This window comes from Salvelinus namaycush, chromosome 33, assembly GCF_016432855.1.
Source record: "Salvelinus namaycush isolate Seneca chromosome 33, SaNama_1.0, whole genome shotgun sequence".
Taxonomy (NCBI): Eukaryota; Metazoa; Chordata; class Actinopteri; order Salmoniformes; family Salmonidae; genus Salvelinus; species Salvelinus namaycush.
The window spans coordinates 36,351,219-36,372,810 of NC_052339.1; the positions used below are offsets into that span (position 1 = coordinate 36,351,219).

At 46.9% G+C, this 21,592-nt stretch overlaps 1 protein-coding gene across 1 annotated transcript in view; it reads right to left on the reverse strand.

The window, feature by feature from the left end:
• LOC120027933 (glycine-rich cell wall structural protein 1.8-like) overlaps positions 1 to 19,988 on the reverse strand; it is a 27,256-nt gene extending 7,268 nt beyond the window's left edge. The window contains exon 1 of the mRNA XM_038973026.1: positions 19,893 to 19,988. Coding sequence (XP_038828954.1) covers positions 19,893 to 19,988 — 96 coding nt within the window. The remainder of the gene's footprint in view (positions 1 to 19,892) is intronic.
• Positions 19,989 to 21,592: the final 1,604 nt, after the last annotated feature.

The following is a 21,592-nucleotide window of genomic DNA, read 5'->3' on the forward strand; positions in this document are numbered from 1 at the left end:
CATCAACACATTAACTCTCATTAACTCAGCCACAGTAGTACAGCACCACTGGAGCAAATGAGGTTTAAGTGCCTTGGTAACGGGCACCTATCGTACTACTATGACTGACCCTGTAAAACAACACCTATCATACTACTATGACTGACCCTGTAAAACAACACCTATCATACTACTATGACTGACCCTGTAAACAACACCTATCATACTACTATGACTGACCCTGTAAAACACACCTATCATACTACTATGACTGACCCTGTAAAACAACACCTATCATACTACTATGGCTGACCCTGTAAAACAACACCTATCATACTACTATGGCTGACCCTGTAAAACAACACCTATCATACTACTGTGACTGACCCTGTAAAACAACACCTATCATACTACTATGGCTGACAATGTAAAACAACATCCCTGGTCATCCCTACTGCCTCTGATCTGGAGGACTCACTAAACAGAGAACATCCCTACTGCCTCTGATATGGATGACTCACTAAACAGAGAACATCCCTACTGCCTCTGATATGGATGACTCACTAAACAGAGAACATCCCTACTGCCTCTGATCTGGAGGACTCACTAAACAGAGAACATCCCTACTGCATCTGATCTGGAGAACTCACTAAACAGAGAACATCCCTACTCATCTGATCTGGAGGACTCACTAAACAGAGAACATCCCCACTGCCTCTGATCTGGAGGACTCACTAAACAGAGAACATCCCCACTGCCTCTGATCTGGAGGACTCACTAAACATAGAACATCCCTGGTCATCCCTACTGCCTCTGATCTGGAGGACTCACTAAACAGAGAACATTCCTGGTCATCCCTACTGCTTCTGATCTGGAGGACTCACTAAACATTGAACATCCCTGGTCATCCCTACTGCTTCTGATCTGGAGGACTCACTAAACAGAGAACATCCCTTGTCGTCCCTACTGCCTCTGATCTGGAGGACTCACTAAACAGAGAACATCCCTAGTCATCCCTACTGCCTCTGATCTGGAGGACTCACTAAACAGAGAACATCCTGGTCATCCTACTGCCTCTGATCTGGAGGACTCACTAAACAGAGAACATCCCTGGTCATCCCTACTGCCTCTGATCTGGAGGACTCACTAAACAGAGAACATCCCTGGTCATCCCTACTGCCTCTGATCTGGAGGACTCACTAGCAGAGAACATCCCTGGGCATCCCTACTGCCTCTGATCTAGAGGACTCACTAAACAGAGAACATCCCTGGTCATCCCCACTGCCTCTGATCTGGAGGACTCACTAAACAGAGAATGACCCTGGTCAGCCCTACTGCCTCTGATCTGGAGGACTCACTAAACAGAGAATATCCCTGGTCAGCCCTACTGCCTCTGATCTGGAGGACTCACTAAACAGAGAACATCCCTGGTCATCCCTTCTGCCTCTGATCTGGAGGACTCACTAAACAGAGAACATCCCTGGTCATCCCTACTGCCTCTGATCTGGAGGACTCACTAAACAGAGAACATCCCTGGTCATCCCCACTGCCTCTGATCTGGAGGACTCAATAAACAGAGAACATCCCTGGTCATCCCTACTGCCTCTGATCTGGAGGACTCACTAAACAGAGAACATTCCTGGTCATCCCTACTGCCTCTGATCTGGAGGACTCACTAAACAGAGAACATCCCTGGTCATCACTACTGCTTCTGATCTGGAGGACTCACTAAACAGAGAACATCCCTGGTCATCCCCACTGCCTCTGATCTGGAGGACTCACTAAACAGAGAACATCCCTGGTCATCCCTACTGCCTCTGATCTGGAGGACTCACTAAACAGAGAACATCCATGGTCATCCCTACTGCTTCTGATCTGGAGGACTCACTAAACAGAGAACATCCCTGGTCATCCCCACTGCCTCTGATCTGGAGGACTCACTAAACAGAAAACATCCCTGGTCATCCCTACTGCTTCTGATCTGGAGGACTCACTAAACAGAGAACATCCCTGGTCATCCCTACTGCCTCTGATCTGGAGGACTCACTAGCAGAGAACATCCCTGGTCATCCCTACTGCCTCTGATCTGCAGGACTCACTAAACAGAGAACATCCCTGGTCATCCCTACTGCCTCTGATCTGGAGGACTCACTAAACAGAGAACATCCCTGGTCATCCCTACTGCCTCTGATCTGGCGGACTCACTAAACAGAGAACATCCCTGGTCATCCCTACTGCTTCTGATCTGGAGGACTCACTAAACAGAGAACATCCCTTGTCATCCCTACTGCCTCTGATATGGAGGACTCACTAAACAGAGAACATCCCTACTGCCTCTGATCTGGAGGACTCACTAAACAGAGAACATCCCTACTGCATCTGATCTGGAGAACTCACTAAACAGAGAACATCCCTACTGCATCTGATCTGGAGGACTCACTAAACAGAGAACATCCCCACTGCCTCTGATCTGGAGGACTCACTAAACAGAGAACATCCCCACTGCCTCTGATCTGGAGGACTCACTAAACATAGAACATCCCTGGTCATCCCTACTGCCTCTGATCTGGAGGACTCACTAAACAGAGAACATTCCTGGTCATCCCTACTGCTTCTGATCTGGAGGACTCACTAAACATTGAACATCCCTGGTCATCCCTACTGCTTCTGATCTGGAGGACTCACTAAACAGAGAACATCCCTTGTCATCCCTACTGCCTCTGATCTGGAGGACTCACTAAACAGAGAACATCCCTAGTCATCCCTACTGCCTCTGATCTGGAGGACTCACTAAACAGAGAACATCCCTGGTCATCCCTACTGCCTCTGATCTGGAGGACTCACTAAACAGAGAACATCCCTGGTCATCCCTATTTCTCTGATCTGGCGGACTCACTAAACAGAGAACATCCCTGGTCATCCCTACTGCTTCTGATCTGGAGGACTCACTAAACAGAGAACATCCCTTGTCATCCCTACTGCCTCTGATATGGAGGACTCACTAAACAGAGAACATCCCTACTGCCTCTGATCTGGAGGACTCACTAAACAGAGAACATCCTACTGCATCTGATCTGGAGAACTCACTAAACAGAGAACATCCCTACTGCATCTGATCTGGAGGACTCACTAAACAGAGAACATCCCCACTGCCTCTGATCTGGAGGACTCACTAAACAGAGAACATCCCCACTGCCTCTGATCTGGAGGACTCACTAAACATAGAACATCCCTGGTCATCCCTACTGCCTCTGATCTGAGGACTCACTAAACAGAGAACATTCCTGGTCATCCCTACTGCTTCTGATCTGGAGGACTCACTAAACATTGAACATCCCTGGTCATCCCTACTGCTTCTGATCTGGAGGACTCACTAAACAGAGAACATCCCTTGTCATCCCTACTGCCTCTGATCTGGAGGACTCACTAAACAGAGAACATCCCTAGTCATCCCTACTGCCTCTGATCTGGAGGACTCACTAACAGAGAACATCCCTGGTCATCCCTACTGCCTCTGATCTGGAGGACTCACTAAACAGAGAACATCCCTGGTCATCCCTACTGCCTCTGATCTGGAGGACTCACTAGCAGAGAACATCCCTGGGCATCCCTACTGCCTCTGATCTGGAGGACTCACTAAACAGAGAACATCCCTGGTCAGCCCTACTGCCTCTGATCTGGAGGACTCACTAAACAGAGAATATCCCTGGTCAGCCCTACTGCCTCTGATCTGGAGGACTCACTAAACAGAGAACATCCCTGGTCATCCCTTCTGCCTCTGATCTGGAGGACTCACTAAACAGAGAACATCCCTGGTCATCCCTACTGCCTCTGATCGGAGACTCACTAAACAGAGAACATCCCTGGTCATCCCCACTGCCTCTGATCTGGAGGACTCAATAAACAGAGAACATCCGTGGTCATCCCTACTGCCTCTGATCTGGAGGACTCACTAAACAGAGAACATCCCTGGTCATCCCTACTGCCTCTGATCTGGAGGACTCACTAAACTGAGAATGACCCTGGTCAGCCCTACTGCCTCTGATCTGGAGGACTCACTAAACAGAGAATATCCCTGGTCAGCCCTAGCCTCTGATCTGGAGGACTCACTAAACAGAGAACATCCCTGGTCATCCCTTCTGCCTCTGATCTGGAGGACTCACTAAACAGAGAACATATCTGGTCATCCCTACTGCCTCTGATCTGTAGGACTCACTAAACAGAGAACATCACTGGTCATCCCCACTGCCTCTAATCTGGAGGACTCACTAAACAGAGAACATCCCTGGTCATCCCCACTGCCTCTGATCTGGTGGACTCACTAAACAGAGAACATCCCTGGTCATCTCTACTGCCTCTGATCTGGAGGACTCACTAAACAGAGAACATCCCTGGTCATCCCTACTGCTTCTGATCTGGAGGACTCACTAAACAGAGAACATCCCTGGTCATCCCCACTGCCTCTAATCTGGAGGACTCACTAAACAGAGAACATCCCTGGTCATCCCCACTGCCTCTGATCTGGTGGACTCACTAAACAGAGAACATCCCTGGTCATCTCTACTGCCTCTGATCTGGAGGACTCACAAAAGAGAACATCCCTGGTCATCCCTACTGCTTCTGATCGGAGGACTCACTAAACAGAGAACATCCCTGGTCATCCCCACTGCCTCTGATCTGGCGGACTCAATAAACAGAGAACATCCCTGGTCATCCCTACTGCCTCTGATCTGGAGGACTCACTAAACAGAGAACATCCCTGGTCATCCCTACTGGCTCTTAATATAAGACATTTTAAATGATTTATACTATTTGAGACTTAAGTTTATTTGAGCAATTACACTTACTTTTGATACTTAAATATATTTAAAACCAACTACTTTTATACTTTTACTCAAGTAATATTTTACTGGGTGACTTTTACTTGTACTTGAGTCATTTTCTATCATTTTCTTTCTTTACTTTCTCTCAAGTATGACAATTGGGTACTTTTTCCACCACTGGTAAACTGCAACAGATGTTTATAAAACAAACAGACCATTGGTTGTCAATGCATATGCTTAAGAGATGCAAATATTATCTTACAGAGTGTCAGGAAGACAGGCTTATTAAAAAGAAATGGTCCATGTCAGGCTCTAATGTTGGAGGTCATGTGGTCCTGGGTGTCTTTTTGGAGCTCTTTTTCATGTGAATGAGGGAATAATTGAGAAGAATCAGCACGTTTAGAAACTAGATAGGCAGGTTTGATTTAGTCGTTTGTTGTGTGTATGTTTTTGTATTGTTTATAGTTTATATATACATATTATAGTTATAGTTTATATTGTTTATTTTATTTATTACGATAGGCACTACTGAAGTGACAGTGTTGGCTACAGATAGACAGTGGATTGAAAAGAAGGGACAAATGTCAACGAACAATAAAAAAATATATTTTTCTCTCTGGTCCATTCGGAAGACATTTCCGCCTTTCCTGCACATGTTCAGTGGAGTGAAGCTACCAGGTGTAAGCAGATGTCTCTACCACCGGGGGGCAGTGTTGAGCTAACCTTCTCAGCTATCAACCAAAAAGGCAAGGAGAGAGGAGTGGAGTTACAACGTGTTCGTAGACAGACTAGCTAATGAGGCTACCGTGGCCTAAATGTCCATGCAATGGAGGTAACAGAAAATAATGAACACATTATATTTACATCATGTCATGCATATAAAATATAAAATATAAGCATGTAAAATAAAAGCTTGTTAAATTAACCCTTCTGAAATGAGATGTCCGTATTTGTGGATATCCATTTCAAACACATAACACAGAGCAGAATAGCATAATATTGACCACATGAAGGAATCCAGGGACTGTGTCTCATTTAGGAAAGAACAGAGATCCCCCACTGCAGCAGCAAGTTTAAACTGCACTTCTACATCTGTGAGATCAAACACACTGATGCAATAACTTAGAAATAGTGGCTTTCTGAAACACCATCTGAACAAACAGGCAGAACCATGAGGGATCTTTGAAATGACACACCCCCACACACACACACACACACACCACACAACACACACACACACACACACACACCAACACCACACACACACACACACAACACACACACCACCACACACACAAACACACAACCACACTGAAGAAGGAGGGAGGAAAAGAAAAGAACAATTAACTAGAATTTCAAACAACCCTTCATGGGTCGTGGTGTGTGTGGTGTGTGTGTGTGTGTGTGTGTGTGTGTGTGTGTGTGTGGTGTTGTGTGTGGGTGTGTGTGTGTGTGTGGTGTGGGTGTGTGTGTGTGTGTTGTGTGTGTGGTTGGTGGTGTGTGGTGTGTGTGTGGTTGTGTGGTGTGTGTGGTTGTGTGTGTGTGTGTGTGTTGTGTGGTGTGTGGTGTGTGTGTGTGTGTGTGTGTGTGTGTGTGTGTGTGTGTGTGTGTGTGTGTGTGTCTGTGTACCCTGCTCTACCCTGCTCTACCCTGCTCTACCCTACTCTACCCTGCTCTACCCTAGTCCACCCTGCTCTACCCTACTCTACCCTGCTCTACCCTGCTCTACCCTGCTCTACCCTACTCTACCCTGCTCTACTCTGCTCTACCCTACTCTACCCTACTCTACCCTGCTCTACCCTGCTCTACCCTACTCTACCCTGCTCTACCCTACTCCACCCTGCTCTACCCTACTCTACCCTGCTCTACCCTGCTCTACCCTGCTCTACCCTACTCTACCCTACTCCACCCTGCTCTACCTACCTCTACCCCTGCTTCTACCCTGCCTACCCATGACTCTACCCTAGCTACTACCCTAACTCTTACCCTAGCTCTACCTCTGCCTACCCTGCCTACCCTGTCTACCTCTCTACGACTCTACCTGCTCTATCCTGCTCTACCCTACTCTACCCTGCTCTACCCTGCTCTACCCTACTCTACCCTACTCTACCCTGCTCTACCCTGCTCTACCCTCTACTACCCTGCTAACCTCTGCTCTACCCTGCTCTACCCTACTTCTACAGCCTCTAACTGCTCTACCCTACTGCTACCCTACTCTACCCTGTCTCTACCCTGTCTCACCCTACTCTACCCTGCTCTACCCTACTCCACCCTGCTCTACCCTACTCTACCCTGCTCTACCCTGCTCTACCCTGCTCTACCCTACTCTACCCTACTCCACCCTGCTCTACCCTACTCTACCCTGCTCTACCCTGCTCTACCCTGCTCTACCCTACTCTACCCTGCTCTACCCTGCTCTACCCTACTCTACCCTACTCTACCCTACTCTACCCTGCTCTACCCTGCTCTACCCTGCTCTACCCTACTCTACCCTACTCTAACCTGCTCTACCCTACTCTACTCGACTCTACCCTGCTCTACCCTGCTCTACCCTACTCTACCCTACTCCACCCTGCTCTACCCTGCTCTACCCTGCTCTACCCTACTCTACCTCTCTGACCTACTTACCCTCTATACCCTCTCTACTCCCTACCTGCCTCTACCCTAACTCTACCCTGCTCTACTGCTCTCCCTGCTTCTACCCTACTCTACCTGCTCTACCTGCTCTACCCTACTCTACCCTACTCTACCCTACTCTAACCTGCTCTACCCTACTCTACTCGACTCTACCCTGCTCTACCCTGCTCTACCCTACTCTACCCTACTCCACCCTGCTCTACCCTGCTCTACCCTGCTCTACCCTACTCTACCCTACTCTACCCTACTCTAACCTGCTCTACCCTACTCTACTCGACTCTACCCTGCTCTACCCTTGCTCTAACCTCACTCCACCCTGCTCTACCCTGCTCTTACCTGCTTACCCTACTTACACTGCATCTATCCTCTCTACCCTTGCTTCTACCTACTCTACCTGTCTACCCGGACTCTACCCTGCTCTGCCCTAGCTCTACCTGCTCTACCCGCTCTAACCTACTCTACCGACCTCTACCCTGCTTCTACCCTACCTTACCCTGCTCTACCCTGCTCTACCTGCTCTACCCTGTCTCTACCTACTCTACCCTGCTTACCTGCTCTAACCTACTCGACCCTACTCTACCCTGCTCTACACTGCTCACCATACTCTACCCGTCTATCCTGACTCTCTACCCTACTCTATGCCCTACCCCCTCCATACACCTGTAACCCTCCTACCCTCTACCTGCTACACTACCTACCTACTCTACCCTGCCTAACCCTAGCCTACCCACATACCGCCTCTCTTCTACCCTGCTCTACCCTACTACTTACCCTACTGTACCCTGCTCTACCCTGGCCTACCCTACTCTACCCTGCTCACCCTACTCTACCCTACTCACCCTGCTCTACCCTGTCTACCTACTCTAGCACTACCCTACTCTACCCGACTCCTACCATGCTCTACACCTGCCTCCCTATACCGACTCTACCCCACTCTACCCGCTCTCCTGTACCTCTACCCTGCTCGTCAGCTTACTGCTCTACCCCTACTGCTCCTACCCTGCTCTACCCTGCTTACCCTACCTCTACCCTGTCTACCTGCTTACCATACTCTACCCGCACTACCTACTACCCTTGCTTACTCCTGCTCTATCCTGCACTACCCTACTCTATCTGCTCTACCCTGAATACCCTACTTACCCTACTCTACCTGCTCTACACGCTTCTACCCCTCGCTACCTTACCCTGTCTACCCTGCTCTACCTACTTACCCATGCACTACCCTACTCTACCCTGCTCTACCCTGCTCTATCCTGCACTACCCTACTCTATCCTGCTCTACCCTGCTCTACCCTGCTCTACCCTGCTTTACCCTACCCTACCCTGCTCTACTCTGCTCTGCTCTACCCTACCCTACCCTGCTGTACCCTGCTCTATCCTACTCTACCCTGCTCTACCCTGCTTTACCCTACCCTACCCTGCTCTACTCTGCTCTGCTCTACCCTACCCTACCCTGCTCTACCCTGCTCTACCCTGCTCTACCCAGCTCTACCCTACTCTACCCGATCTATCCTACTCTACCTTGCTCTACCTTGAACTACCCTGCTCTACCGTGCTCTACCTTGAACTACCCTGCTCTACCCTACTATACCCTTCTCTACCCGGCTCTACCCTGCTCTACCCTACTCTACCCAGCTCTACCCTGCTCTACCTTACTCTACCATGCTCTACCCTGCTCTACCTGCACTACCCTGCTCTGTCCTACTCTACCCTGGTCTACCCTGCTCTATCCTACTCTACCCTGCTCTACCCTGCTCTACCCTGCTCTATCGCACTCTACCCTTCTCTACCCTGCTCTACCCTACGCTACCCTGCTCTATCCTTCCCTACCCTGCTCTATCCTGCTCTACCCTACTCTACCCTGATCTACTCTACTCTACACTGCTCTACCCTGCTCTACCCTACTTACACCTGCTACTACTTACACTGCTTACCCTGATCTACCCACTTACCTACTCTACACTGCTCTACCCTGCTCTACCCTGATCTACCCTACTCTACCCTACTCTACCCTGCTCTACCCTGATCTACCCTACTCTACACTGCTCTATCCTGCTCTACCCTACTCTACCCTGATCTACTCACTCCTAACTGCTCTACCCGCTTACCCTACCTCTACCTACTCTACCACTCTTTATCTGCTCTGCTCTGCCGTACTCTACTCTACTCTACTCTGCTCTACCCTGCTCTACCCTGCTCTATCCTACTCTACTCTGCTCTACCCTACTCTACCCTGCTCTATCCTACTCTACCCTGCGCTACCCTACTCTACCCTGCTCTACCCAGCTCTACCCTACTCTACCCGATCTATCGCACTCTACCCTTCTCTACCCTGCTCTACCCTACTCTACCCTGCTCTATCCTACTCTACCCTGCTCTACCCTACTCTACCCTGATCTACCCTACTCTACCCTGATCTACCCTGCTCTACACTGCTCTACCCTGCTCTACCCTACTCCACCCTACTCCACCCTACTCTACTCTACCCTGCTCTACCCTACTCTTCTCTGCTCTACCCTACTCTACACTGCTCTACCCTGCTCTACCCTACTCTACCCTACTCTACTCTACCCTGCTCTACCCTACTCTACCCTGGTCTTCCCTGCTCTACCCTGCTCTACCCTGCTCTACCCTGCCCTGCTCTACCATGCTCTTCCCTGCTCTACCCTGCCCTACTCTACCCTGCTCTTCCCTGCTCTACCCTGCCCTGCTCTACCCTGCTCTTCCCTGCTCTACCCTGACCTGCTCTACCCTGCCCTACTCTACCCTTCCCTGCTCTACCCTACTCTACCCTGCCCTGCTCTACCCTACTCTACCCTGCCCTGCACTACCTTGCCCTACCCTGCCATACCTGCTCTTCCCTACTCTACCCTGCGCTATCTGCTCTACCCTACTCTACCCTGTCCTGCTCTACCCTGCCCTGCTCTACCCTGCCCTGCTCTGCCCTACCCTGCCCTGCTCTACCCTGCCTTGCTTGCTCTTCCCTGATTTACCCTGCTCTGCAAAAAAATAAGGTTATATTCTGAAGCATCAGGTTACAATACATGACAGTAGCATTAGGTTACAATACATTACAGTAGCATTAGGTTACAATACATTACAGTAGCATTAGGTTACAACTAGATATACATACATTAAGTACATTAGTTACATAATACAGGTTACATATCATAGATTAGGTTACAATACATGACCAGTAGCATAGGTACAATACATTACAGTAGATTCAGATTATATGACATTACAGTAGCATTCAGGTTACAAATACAGTTACAGACGCATTAGGTTCAATACATGACAGTAGCATTAGGTTACAATACATTACAGTAGCATCAGGTTACAATACATTACAGTAGTATTAGGTAACAATACATTATAGTAGCACCAGGTTACAATACATTACAGGACTATTAGGTTACAATACATGACAGTAGCATTAGGTTACAAAACATTACAGTAGCATCAGGTTACAATACATTACAGTAGCATCAGGTTACAATACATTACAGTAGCATTAGGTTACAATACATTACAGTAGCATCAGGACAATCATATTCAGTAGCATTAGTTACAAATAATTACCAGTAGCCATCCAGGTTACAATACATTACAGTAGCATTATGTTACAATACATTACAGTACCATCAGGTTACAATACATTACAGTAGCATTAGGTTACAATACATTACAGTAGCATCATGGTACAATACATTACAGTATCATTAGGTTACAATACATTACAGTAGCATTAGGTTACAATACATTACAGTAGCAATAGGTTCCAATACATTACAGTAGCATTAGGTTACAATACATTACAGTAGCATTAGGCTACAATACATTACAGTAGCATCATGGTACAATACATTACAGTAGCATTAGGTTACAATACATTACAGTAGCATTAGGTTACAATACATTACAGTAGCATTAGGTTACAATACATTACAGTAGCATTAGGTACTACTTTAATAGCATTATAAAATACATTAGTTAGCATTCGGTACAATACATGACAGTAGCATAGGGTTACAAATACATACAGTAGATACGGTGATAATACATTACAGTAGCATAGGTACAATACATACAGTAGCATAGGTTACAAACATTGCCGTAGCATTAGGTGTACATACATACAGTAGCATTGGGTTTACAATACATTACAGTTAGCATCTAGGTTACAATCATTGACAGTAGCATTAGGTTACAATACATTACAGTAGCATTAGGTTACAATACATTACAGTAGCATTAGGTTACAATACATTACAGTAGCATTAGGTTACAATACATTACAGTAGCATTAGGTTACAATACATGACAGTAGCATTAGGTTACAATACATTACAGTAGCATTAGGTTACAATACATTACAGTAGCATTAGGTTACAATACATGACAGTAGCATTAGGTTACAATACATTACAGAAGATTCAGATTATAATACATTACAGTAGCATTAGGTTACAATACATTACAGTAGCATTAGGTTACAATACATGACAGTAGCATTAGGTTACAATACATTACAGTAGCATCAGGTTACAATACATTACAGTAGTATTAGGTAACAATACATTATAGTAGCATCAGGTTACAATACATTACAGGACTATTAGGTTACAATACATTACAGTAGCATCAGGTTACAATACATTACAGTAGCATTAGGTTACAATACATTACAGTAGCATCAGGTTACAATACATTACAGTAGCATTAGGTTACAATACATTACAGTAGCATTAGGTTACAATACATTACAGTAGCATTAGGCTACAATACATTACAGTAGCATCATGGTACAATACATTACAGTATCATTAGGTTACAATACATTACAGTAGCATTAGGTTACAATACATTACAGTAGCATTAGGTTACAATACATTACAGTAGCATTAGGTTACAATACATTACAGTAGCATTAGGTTACAATACATTACAGTAGCATCATGGTACCAATACCCCCCCACCCCTGACAGTAGCATTAGTTCACTACATTACAGTAGCATTAGGTTACAATACATTACAGTAGCATTAGGTTACAATACATTACAGTAGCATTAGGTTACAATACATTACAGTAGCATTAGGTTAAAATACATTACAGTAGCATTCGGTTACAATACATGACAGTAGCATTAGGTTACAATACATTACAGTAGATACAGGTTATAATACATTACAGTAGCATTAGGTTACAATACATTACAGTAGCATTAGGTTACAATACATTGCAGTAGCATTAGTTACCAATAACATATACAGTAGCATGGTTACAATACATTACTCGTAAGAATTAGGTTACAATACATATCAGTAACATAGGTTACAATACAGTGACGTAGCATTAGGTTACAATACAACAGGAGCATTAGGTACAATCATACAGTAGCATTAAGGTTACAATAAATGGACAGTAGCATTAGGTACAATACATGACAGTAGCATTAGGTTACAATACATTACAGTAAGCATAGTTCATATACGAGATTGGTACAATACATTACAGTAGCATTGAGGTTACATACATTTACAGTAGCTTAGGTTACAATACATTACCAGTAGCATTAGGGTACAATACATTACAGTAGCATTTAGGTTAATTACAGGCATTAGGACTAATGACAGTAGCATAGGTTACAATACATTACAGAAGATTCCAGATTATAATACATAACAGTAGCATTAGTTTACATACATAAGTAGCATTATGTTACAAGTACAATGACAGTAGCATTCGGTTACAATACATTACAGTAGCATCAGTTACATACATTACAGTAGTATTAGGTAACAATACATTATAGTAGCATCAGGTTACAATACATTACAGGACTATTAGGTTACAATACATGACAGTAGCATTAGGTTACAATAATACAGTAGCATCAGGTTACAATACATTACAGTAGCATCAGGTTACAATACATTTACAGTAGCATTGAGGTTACAAATAATTACAGTTGCATCGGTTTACAATACATTTACTAGCGCATTAGGTTACAATATCAACAGTAGCATCGAGGTTACACAATACATTACATTAGCATTAGTTACAATACATTACCAGTACCATCAGGTTACAATACTATTACAGTAGCATTAGGTTACAATACATACAGTAGCATCAGGTACAATACATATACAGTATCATTAGGTACAATACATCTACAGTAGCATTAGGTACAATACATTACAGTAGGCAATGAGTTCCAGAATACATACATAGTAATACATACATTAGTTAGGTACAATACATTTACAGTAGCATTTCAATGGGGTACAATGACATTACAGTAGCATCAGGTTACAATACATTACAGTAGCATTAGGATATACGTAGCAAGTACATATACAGTAGCATTAGGTACCCATTACATTACAGTAGCATTAGGTTACAATAATACAGTGGGATAGGGGTGTACCAACATTACAGTAGCATAGGTTACAATACATTACCAGAGGATCAGGTTACAATACATGACAGTAGCATTGGAATATACAAGTACATTAGGTCAGTACACAGTCGATATGGTTACCAAACCATTACCAGTAGCATTAGGTTACACATACATTACAGTAGAATTATGGTTCCACAACCGTCATTCAGGTACAGTAATTCGGGATTGTTACAATCACATTAACAGTGCACCAGGAATCATACAGTAGCATCTGTACAACAGAATACGGTAATATACATAGATAGAAACATTCTGCATGTAGGAACTCCATTCCATAGCAGTTTAAATACATTACAGTAGCATTATGTTACAATACATTACAGTGCAATCAGGTTACAATACATACGTAGCTTAGTTCATACTTACGCATAGGTTACAATTACAATTACAGAGCATAGTTTAAATACATGGACAGAGCATTGGGTTAAAATACATACTAGTGCATTAGGTTACAATACATTACAGTAGCATTAGTTACATACTTACGTAGTTAGGTACAATAATACAGGCACTAGTTAAATACATTACAGTAGCATTAGTAGAATAATGTAGTCATCAGGCTAGGCAGTCTCTGTTGTACTACAGAGCAGCAGAATAATGTAGCCATCAGGCTAGGCAGTCTCTGCTGTATTACAGGGCAGCAGAATAATGTAGTCATCAGGCTAGGCAGTCTCTGTTGTACTACAGGGCAGCAGAATAATGTAGTCGCCAGGCTAGGCAGTCTCTGTGTACTACAGAGCAGCAGAATAATGTAGCCATCAGGCTAGGCAGTCTCTGTGTACTACAGAGCAGCAGAATAATGTAGCCATCAGGCTAGGCAGTCTCTGTTGTACTCAGAGCAGCAGAATAATGTAGCATCAGGCTAGGCAGTCTCTGCTGTACTACAGGGCAGCAGAATAATGTAGTCACCAGGCTAGGCAGTCTCTGCTGTACTACAGAGCAGCAGAATAATGTAGTCATCAGGCTAGGCAGTCTCTGTTGTACTACAGAGCAGCAGAATAATGTAGCCATCAGGCTAGGCAGTCTCTGCTGTACTACAGAGCAGCAGAATAATGTAGTCACCAGGCTAGGCAGTCTCTGCTGTACTACAGGGCAGCAGCATAATGTAGTCACCAGGCTAGGCAGTCTCTGCTGTACTACAGAGCAGCAGAATAATGTAGTCATCAGGCTAGGCAGTCTCTGTTGTACTACAGAGCAGCAGAATAATGTAGCCATCAGGCTAGGCAGTCTCTGCTGTATTACAGGGCAGCAGCATAATGTAGCCATCAGGCTAGGCAGTCTCTGCTGTACTACAGAGCAGCAGAATAATGTAGTCATCAGGCTAGGCAGTCTCTGTTGTACTACAGGGCAGCAGCATAATGTAGTCATCAGGCTAGGCAGTCTCTGCTGTACTACAGAGCAGCAGAATAATGTAGCCATCAGGCTAGGCAGTCTCTGCTGTACTACAGAGCAACAGAATAATGTAGTCATCAGGCTAGGCAGTCTCTGCTGTACTACAGGGCAGAAGAATAATGTAGCCATCAGGCTAGGCAGTCTCTGCTGTACTACAGGGCAGCAGAATAATGTAGTCACCAGGCTAGGCAGTCTCTGTTGTACTACAGGGCAGCAGCATAATGTAGTCATCAGGCTAGGCAGTCTCTGCTGTACTACAGAGCAGCAGAATAATGTAGCCATCAGGCTAGGCAGTCTCTGCTGTACTACAGAGCAACAGAATAATGTAGTCATCAGGCTAGGCAGTCTCTGCTGTACTACAGGGCAGAAGAATAATGTAGCCATCAGGCTAGGCAGTCTCTGCTGTACTACAGGGCAGCAGAATAATGTAGTCACCAGGCTAGGCAGTCTCTGCTGTACTACAGAGCAGCAGAATAATATAGTCATCAGGCTAGGCAGTCTCTGCTGTACTACAGGGCAGCATAATAATGTAGCCATCAGGCTAGGCAGTCTCTGCTGTATTACAGAGCAGCAGAATAATGTAGCCATCAGGCTAGGCAGTCTCTGCTGTACTACAGGGCAGCAGAATAATGTAGTCGCCAGGCTAGGCAGTCTCTGCTGTACTACAGAGCAGCAGAATAATATAGTCACCAGGCTAGGCAGTCTCTGCTGTACTACAGAGCAGCAGAATAATGTAGTCATCAGGCTAGGCAGTCTCTGTTGTACTACAGAGCAGCAGAATAATGTAGCCATCAGGCTAGGCAGTCTCTGCTGTATTACAGGGCAGCAGAATAATGTAGTCATCAGGCTAGGCAGTCTCTGTTGTACTACAGGGCAGCAGAATAATGTAGTCGCCAGGCTAGGCAGTCTCTGCTGTACTACAGAGCAGCAGAATAATGTAGCCATCAGGCTAGGCAGTCTCTGTTGTACTACAGAGCAGCAGAATAATGTAGCCATCAGGCTAGGCAGTCTCTGTTGTACTACAGAGCAGCAGAATAATGTAGCCATCAGGCTAGGCAGTCTCTGCTGTACTACAGGGCAGCAGAATAATGTAGTCACCAGGCTAGGCAGTCTCTGCTGTACTACAGAGCAGCAGAATAATGTAGTCATCAGGCTAGGCAGTCTCTGTTGTACTACAGAGCAGCAGAATAATGTAGCCATCAGGCTAGGCAGTCTCTGCTGTACTACAGAGCAGCAGAATAATGTAGTCACCAGGCTAGGCAGTCTCTGCTGTACTACAGGGCAGCAGCATAATGTAGTCACCAGGCTAGGCAGTCTCTGCTGTACTACAGAGCAGCAGAATAATGTAGTCATCAGGCTAGGCAGTCTCTGTTGTACTACAGAGCAGCAGAATAATGTAGCCATCAGGCTAGGCAGTCTCTGCTGTATTACAGGGCAGCAGCATAATGTAGCCATCAGGCTAGGCAGTCTCTGCTGTACTACAGAGCAGCAGAATAATGTAGTCATCAGGCTAGGCAGTCTCTGTTGTACTACAGGGCAGCAGCATAATGTAGTCATCAGGCTAGGCAGTCTCTGCTGTACTACAGAGCAGCAGAATAATGTAGCCATCAGGCTAGGCAGTCTCTGCTGTACTACAGAGCAACAGAATAATGTAGTCATCAGGCTAGGCAGTCTCTGCTGTACTACAGGGCAGAAGAATAATGTAGCCATCAGGCTAGGCAGTCTCTGCTGTACTACAGGGCAGCAGAATAATGTAGTCACCAGGCTAGGCAGTCTCTGTTGTACTACAGGGCAGCAGCATAATGTAGTCATCAGGCTAGGCAGTCTCTGCTGTACTACAGAGCAGCAGAATAATGTAGCCATCAGGCTAGGCAGTCTCTGCTGTACTACAGAGCAACAGAATAATGTAGTCATCAGGCTAGGCAGTCTCTGCTGTACTACAGGGCAGAAGAATAATGTAGCCATCAGGCTAGGCAGTCTCTGCTGTACTACAGGGCAGCAGAATAATGTAGTCACCAGGCTAGGCAGTCTCTGCTGTACTACAGAGCAGCAGAATAATATAGTCATCAGGCTAGGCAGTCTCTGCTGTACTACAGGGCAGCATAATAATGTAGCCATCAGGCTAGGCAGTCTCTGCTGTATTACAGAGCAGCAGAATAATGTAGCCATCAGGCTAGGCAGTCTCTGCTGTACTACAGGGCAGCAGAATAATGTAGTCGCCAGGCTAGGCAGTCTCTGCTGTACTACAGAGCAGCAGAATAATATAGTCACCAGGCTAGGCAGTCTCTGCTGTACTACAGAGCAGCAGAATAATGTAGTCATCAGGCTAGGCAGTCTCTGTTGTACTACAGAGCAGCAGAATAATGTAGCCATCAGGCTAGGCAGTCTCTGCTGTATTACAGGGCAGCAGAATAATGTAGTCATCAGGCTAGGCAGTCTCTGTTGTACTACAGGGCAGCAGAATAATGTAGTCGCCAGGCTAGGCAGTCTCTGCTGTACTACAGAGCAGCAGAATAATGTAGCCATCAGGCTAGGCAGTCTCTGTTGTACTACAGAGCAGCAGAATAATGTAGCCATCAGGCTAGGCAGTCTCTGTTGTACTACAGAGCAGCAGAATAATGTAGCCATCAGGCTAGGCAGTCTCTGCTGTACTACAGGGCAGCAGAATAATGTAGTCACCAGGCTAGGCAGTCTCTGCTGTACTACAGAGCAGCAGAATAATGTAGTCATCAGGCTAGGCAGTCTCTGTTGTACTACAGAGCAGCAGAATAATGTAGCCATCAGGCTAGGCAGTCTCTGCTGTACTACAGAGCAGCAGAATAATGTAGTCACCAGGCTAGGCAGTCTCTGCTGTACTACAGGGCAGCAGCATAATGTAGTCACCAGGCTAGGCAGTCTCTGCTGTACTACAGAGCAGCAGAATAATGTAGTCATCAGGCTAGGCAGTCTCTGTTGTACTACAGAGCAGCAGAATAATGTAGCCATCAGGCTAGGCAGTCTCTGCTGTATTACAGGGCAGCAGCATAATGTAGCCATCAGGCTAGGCAGTCTCTGCTGTACTACAGAGCAGCAGAATAATGTAGTCATCAGGCTAGGCAGTCTCTGTTGTACTACAGGGCAGCAGCATAATGTAGTCATCAGGCTAGGCAGTCTCTGCTGTACTACAGAGCAGCAGAATAATGTAGCCATCAGGCTAGGCAGTCTCTGCTGTACTACAGAGCAACAGAATAATGTAGTCATCAGGCTAGGCAGTCTCTGCTGTACTACAGGGCAGAAGAATAATGTAGCCATCAGGCTAGGCAGTCTCTGCTGTACTACAGGGCAGCAGAATAATGTAGTCACCAGGCTAGGCAGTCTCTGCTGTACTACAGAGCAGCAGAATAATATAGTCATCAGGCTAGGCAGTCTCTGCTGTACTACAGGGCAGCATAATAATGTAGCCATCAGGCTAGGCAGTCTCTGCTGTACTACAGAGCAGCAGAATAATGTAGTCGCCAGGCTAGGCAGTCTCTGCTGTATTACAGAGCAGCAGAATAATGTAGCCATCAGGCTAGGCAGTCTCTGCTGTACTACAGAGCAGCAGAATAATGTAGTCGCCAGGCTAGGCAGTCTCTGCTGTACTACAGAGCAGCAGAATAATGTAGTCGCCAGGTTAGGCAGTCTCTGCTGTACTACAGGGCAGCAGCATAATATAGCCATCAGGCTAGGCAGTCTCTGCTGTACTACAGGGCAGCAGAATAATGTAGTCATCAGGCTAGGCAGTCTCTGTTGTACTACAGAGCAGCAGAATAATGTAGCCATCAGGCTAGGCAGTCTCTGCTACACTATAATAATTACTATAAGCCATTTTAAAGTCAGGAACACACACACACACACACACACACACACACACCATTTCTGGAAGGCGTGTGGTCAGTGCGTGGCAACTGTTTATAGATGGATGATAAGACTGGCTAAATGAAGCATTACCTGTCCAGGTCATTGGAGTCGTTGGCTTTAGGAGGCAAGAGATAACCCTCGAGAACTGCCATTCAGATATTCCAACGATGTTATCAAAGGCTCCTTACAGAATTGCTATAGCTACCTGCCATCTGCACGTAGGCCTAATGGTCTACAGTATACGGGGGAAACTATTACAGTAATCATTACATCTCTGGTTGTTATTATGTATGCATAAAGTTCCTGCTTCATATCAGACCCTTATGAAGTGTAAGCTAATGGACCAGGAATATGTAATGCATTAACAGCAAGAATGATGTGGTTCTGGGGTCAGTGCCATGGCAGAACACCTCTCTCATGCCAACCATCTCCACCCATTCCTTAAGTCAACGTTGCAATTTAATTTTTATTCTTTATTTAACTAGTTAAGGACAAATTCTTATTTTCAATGACGGCGGCCTAGGAACAGTGGGTTGTTCAGGGGCAGAACGACAGATGTGTACCTCGTCAGCTCGGGGATTCGAACTTGCAACCTTTCGGTTACTAGTCCCAACGCTCTAACCACTAGGCTACGCTGCTGCTCCTGAGGTTGAAGAGACACTGTCTGTGTGAAGGGACCATTTCAGGTCATCAGTGATGTGTTTTTTTTTACCCTGTCCACTGCGGCCCTGTCCACTGCGGCCCTGTCCATGTGGATGGGGACATGCTCTCTCTGCTGTCTCCTGTAGTCCACGAACAGCTCTTTCATTTTATTGACGTTGAGGCGGGGGGGGGGGGGGGGGGGGTAGTATTTTCCTCCGCAATACTGTTACACAGGGCGGAGCAGGTGAACCCAAGTTGCAGTCTCAGATGAGGAGACAGGGACAAGGTAACAAAGGCATTTATTGATAAGCGGGGGGAGTGCGTGTGTGTGTGTGTGTGTGTGTGTGTGTGTGTGTGTGTGTGTGTGTGTGTGTGTGTGTGTGTGTGTGTGTGTGTGTGTGGCAGGCCAGGGGAAGCTCAGGTGGGTAGCAGGGAACCAGGAGCTGAGGCTGGGGCAAGGGGTCCAGGGCAGGGTAAGCAGGTCCGGAGCGGAATCTAAGGTAGCAGTAGAGCGGGGTCCAGGGCAGGGTAAGCAGGTCCGGAGCGGAATCTAAGGTAGCAGTAGAGCGGGGTCCAGGGCAGGGTAAGCAGGTCCGGAGCGGAATCCAAGGTAGCAGTAGAGCGGGGTCCAGGGCAGGGTAAGCAGGTCCGGAGCGGAATCTAAGGTAGCAGTAGAGCGGGGGTCCAGGGCAGGGTAAGCAGGTCCGGAGCGGAATCTAAGGTAGCAGTAGAGCGGGGTCCAGGGCAGGGTAAGCAGGTCCGGAGCGGAATCTAAGGTAGCAGTAGAGCGGGGTCCAGGGCAGGGTAAGCAGGTCCGGAGCGGAATCCAAGGTAGCAGTAGAGCGGGGTCCAGGGCAGGGTAAGCAGGTCCGGAGCGGAATCCAAGGTAGCAGTAGAGCGGGGTCCAGGGCAGGGTAAGCAGGTCCGGAGCGGAATCCAAGGTAGCAGTAGAGCGGGGTCCAGGGCAGGGTAAGCAGGTCCGGAGCGGAATCTAAGGTAGCAGTAGAGCGGGGTCCAGGGCAGGGTAAGCAGGTCCGGAGCGGAATCCAAGGTAGCAGTAGAGCGGGGTCCAGGGCAGGGTAAGCAGGTCCGGAGCGGAATCCAAGGTAGCAGTAGAGCGGGGTCCAGGGCAGGGTAAGCAGGTCCGGAGCGGAATCCAAGGTAGCAGTAGAGCGGGGTCCAGGGCAGGGTAAGCAGGTCCGGAGCGGAATCTAAGGTAGCAGTAGAGCGGGGTCCAGGGCAGGGTAAGCAGGTCCGGAGCGGAATCCAAGGTAGCAGTAGAGCGGGGTCCAGGGCAGGGTAAGCAGGTCCGGAGCGGAATCTAAGGTAGCAGTAGAGCGGGGTCCAGGGCAGGGTAAGCAGGTCCGGAGCGGAATCCAAGGTAGCAGTAGAGCGGGGTCCAGGGCAGGGTAAGCAGGTCCGGAGCGGAATCTAAGGTAGCAGTAGAGCGGGGGTCCAGGGCAGGGTAAGCAGGTCCGGAGCGGAATCTAAGGTAGCAGTAGAGCGGGGTCCAGGGCAGGGTAAGCAGGTCCGGAGCGGAATCTAAGGTAGCAGTAGAGCGGGGTCCAGGGCAGGGTAAGCAGGTCCGGAGCGGAATCCAAGGTAGCAGTAGAGCGGGGTCCAGGGCAGGGTAAGCAGGTCCGGAGCGGAATCCAAGGTAGCAGTAGAGCGGGGTCCAGGGCAGGGTAAGCAGGTCCGGAGCGGAATCCAAGGTAGCAGTAGAGCGGGGTCCAGGGCAGGGTAAGCAGGTCCGGAGCGGAATCCAAGGTA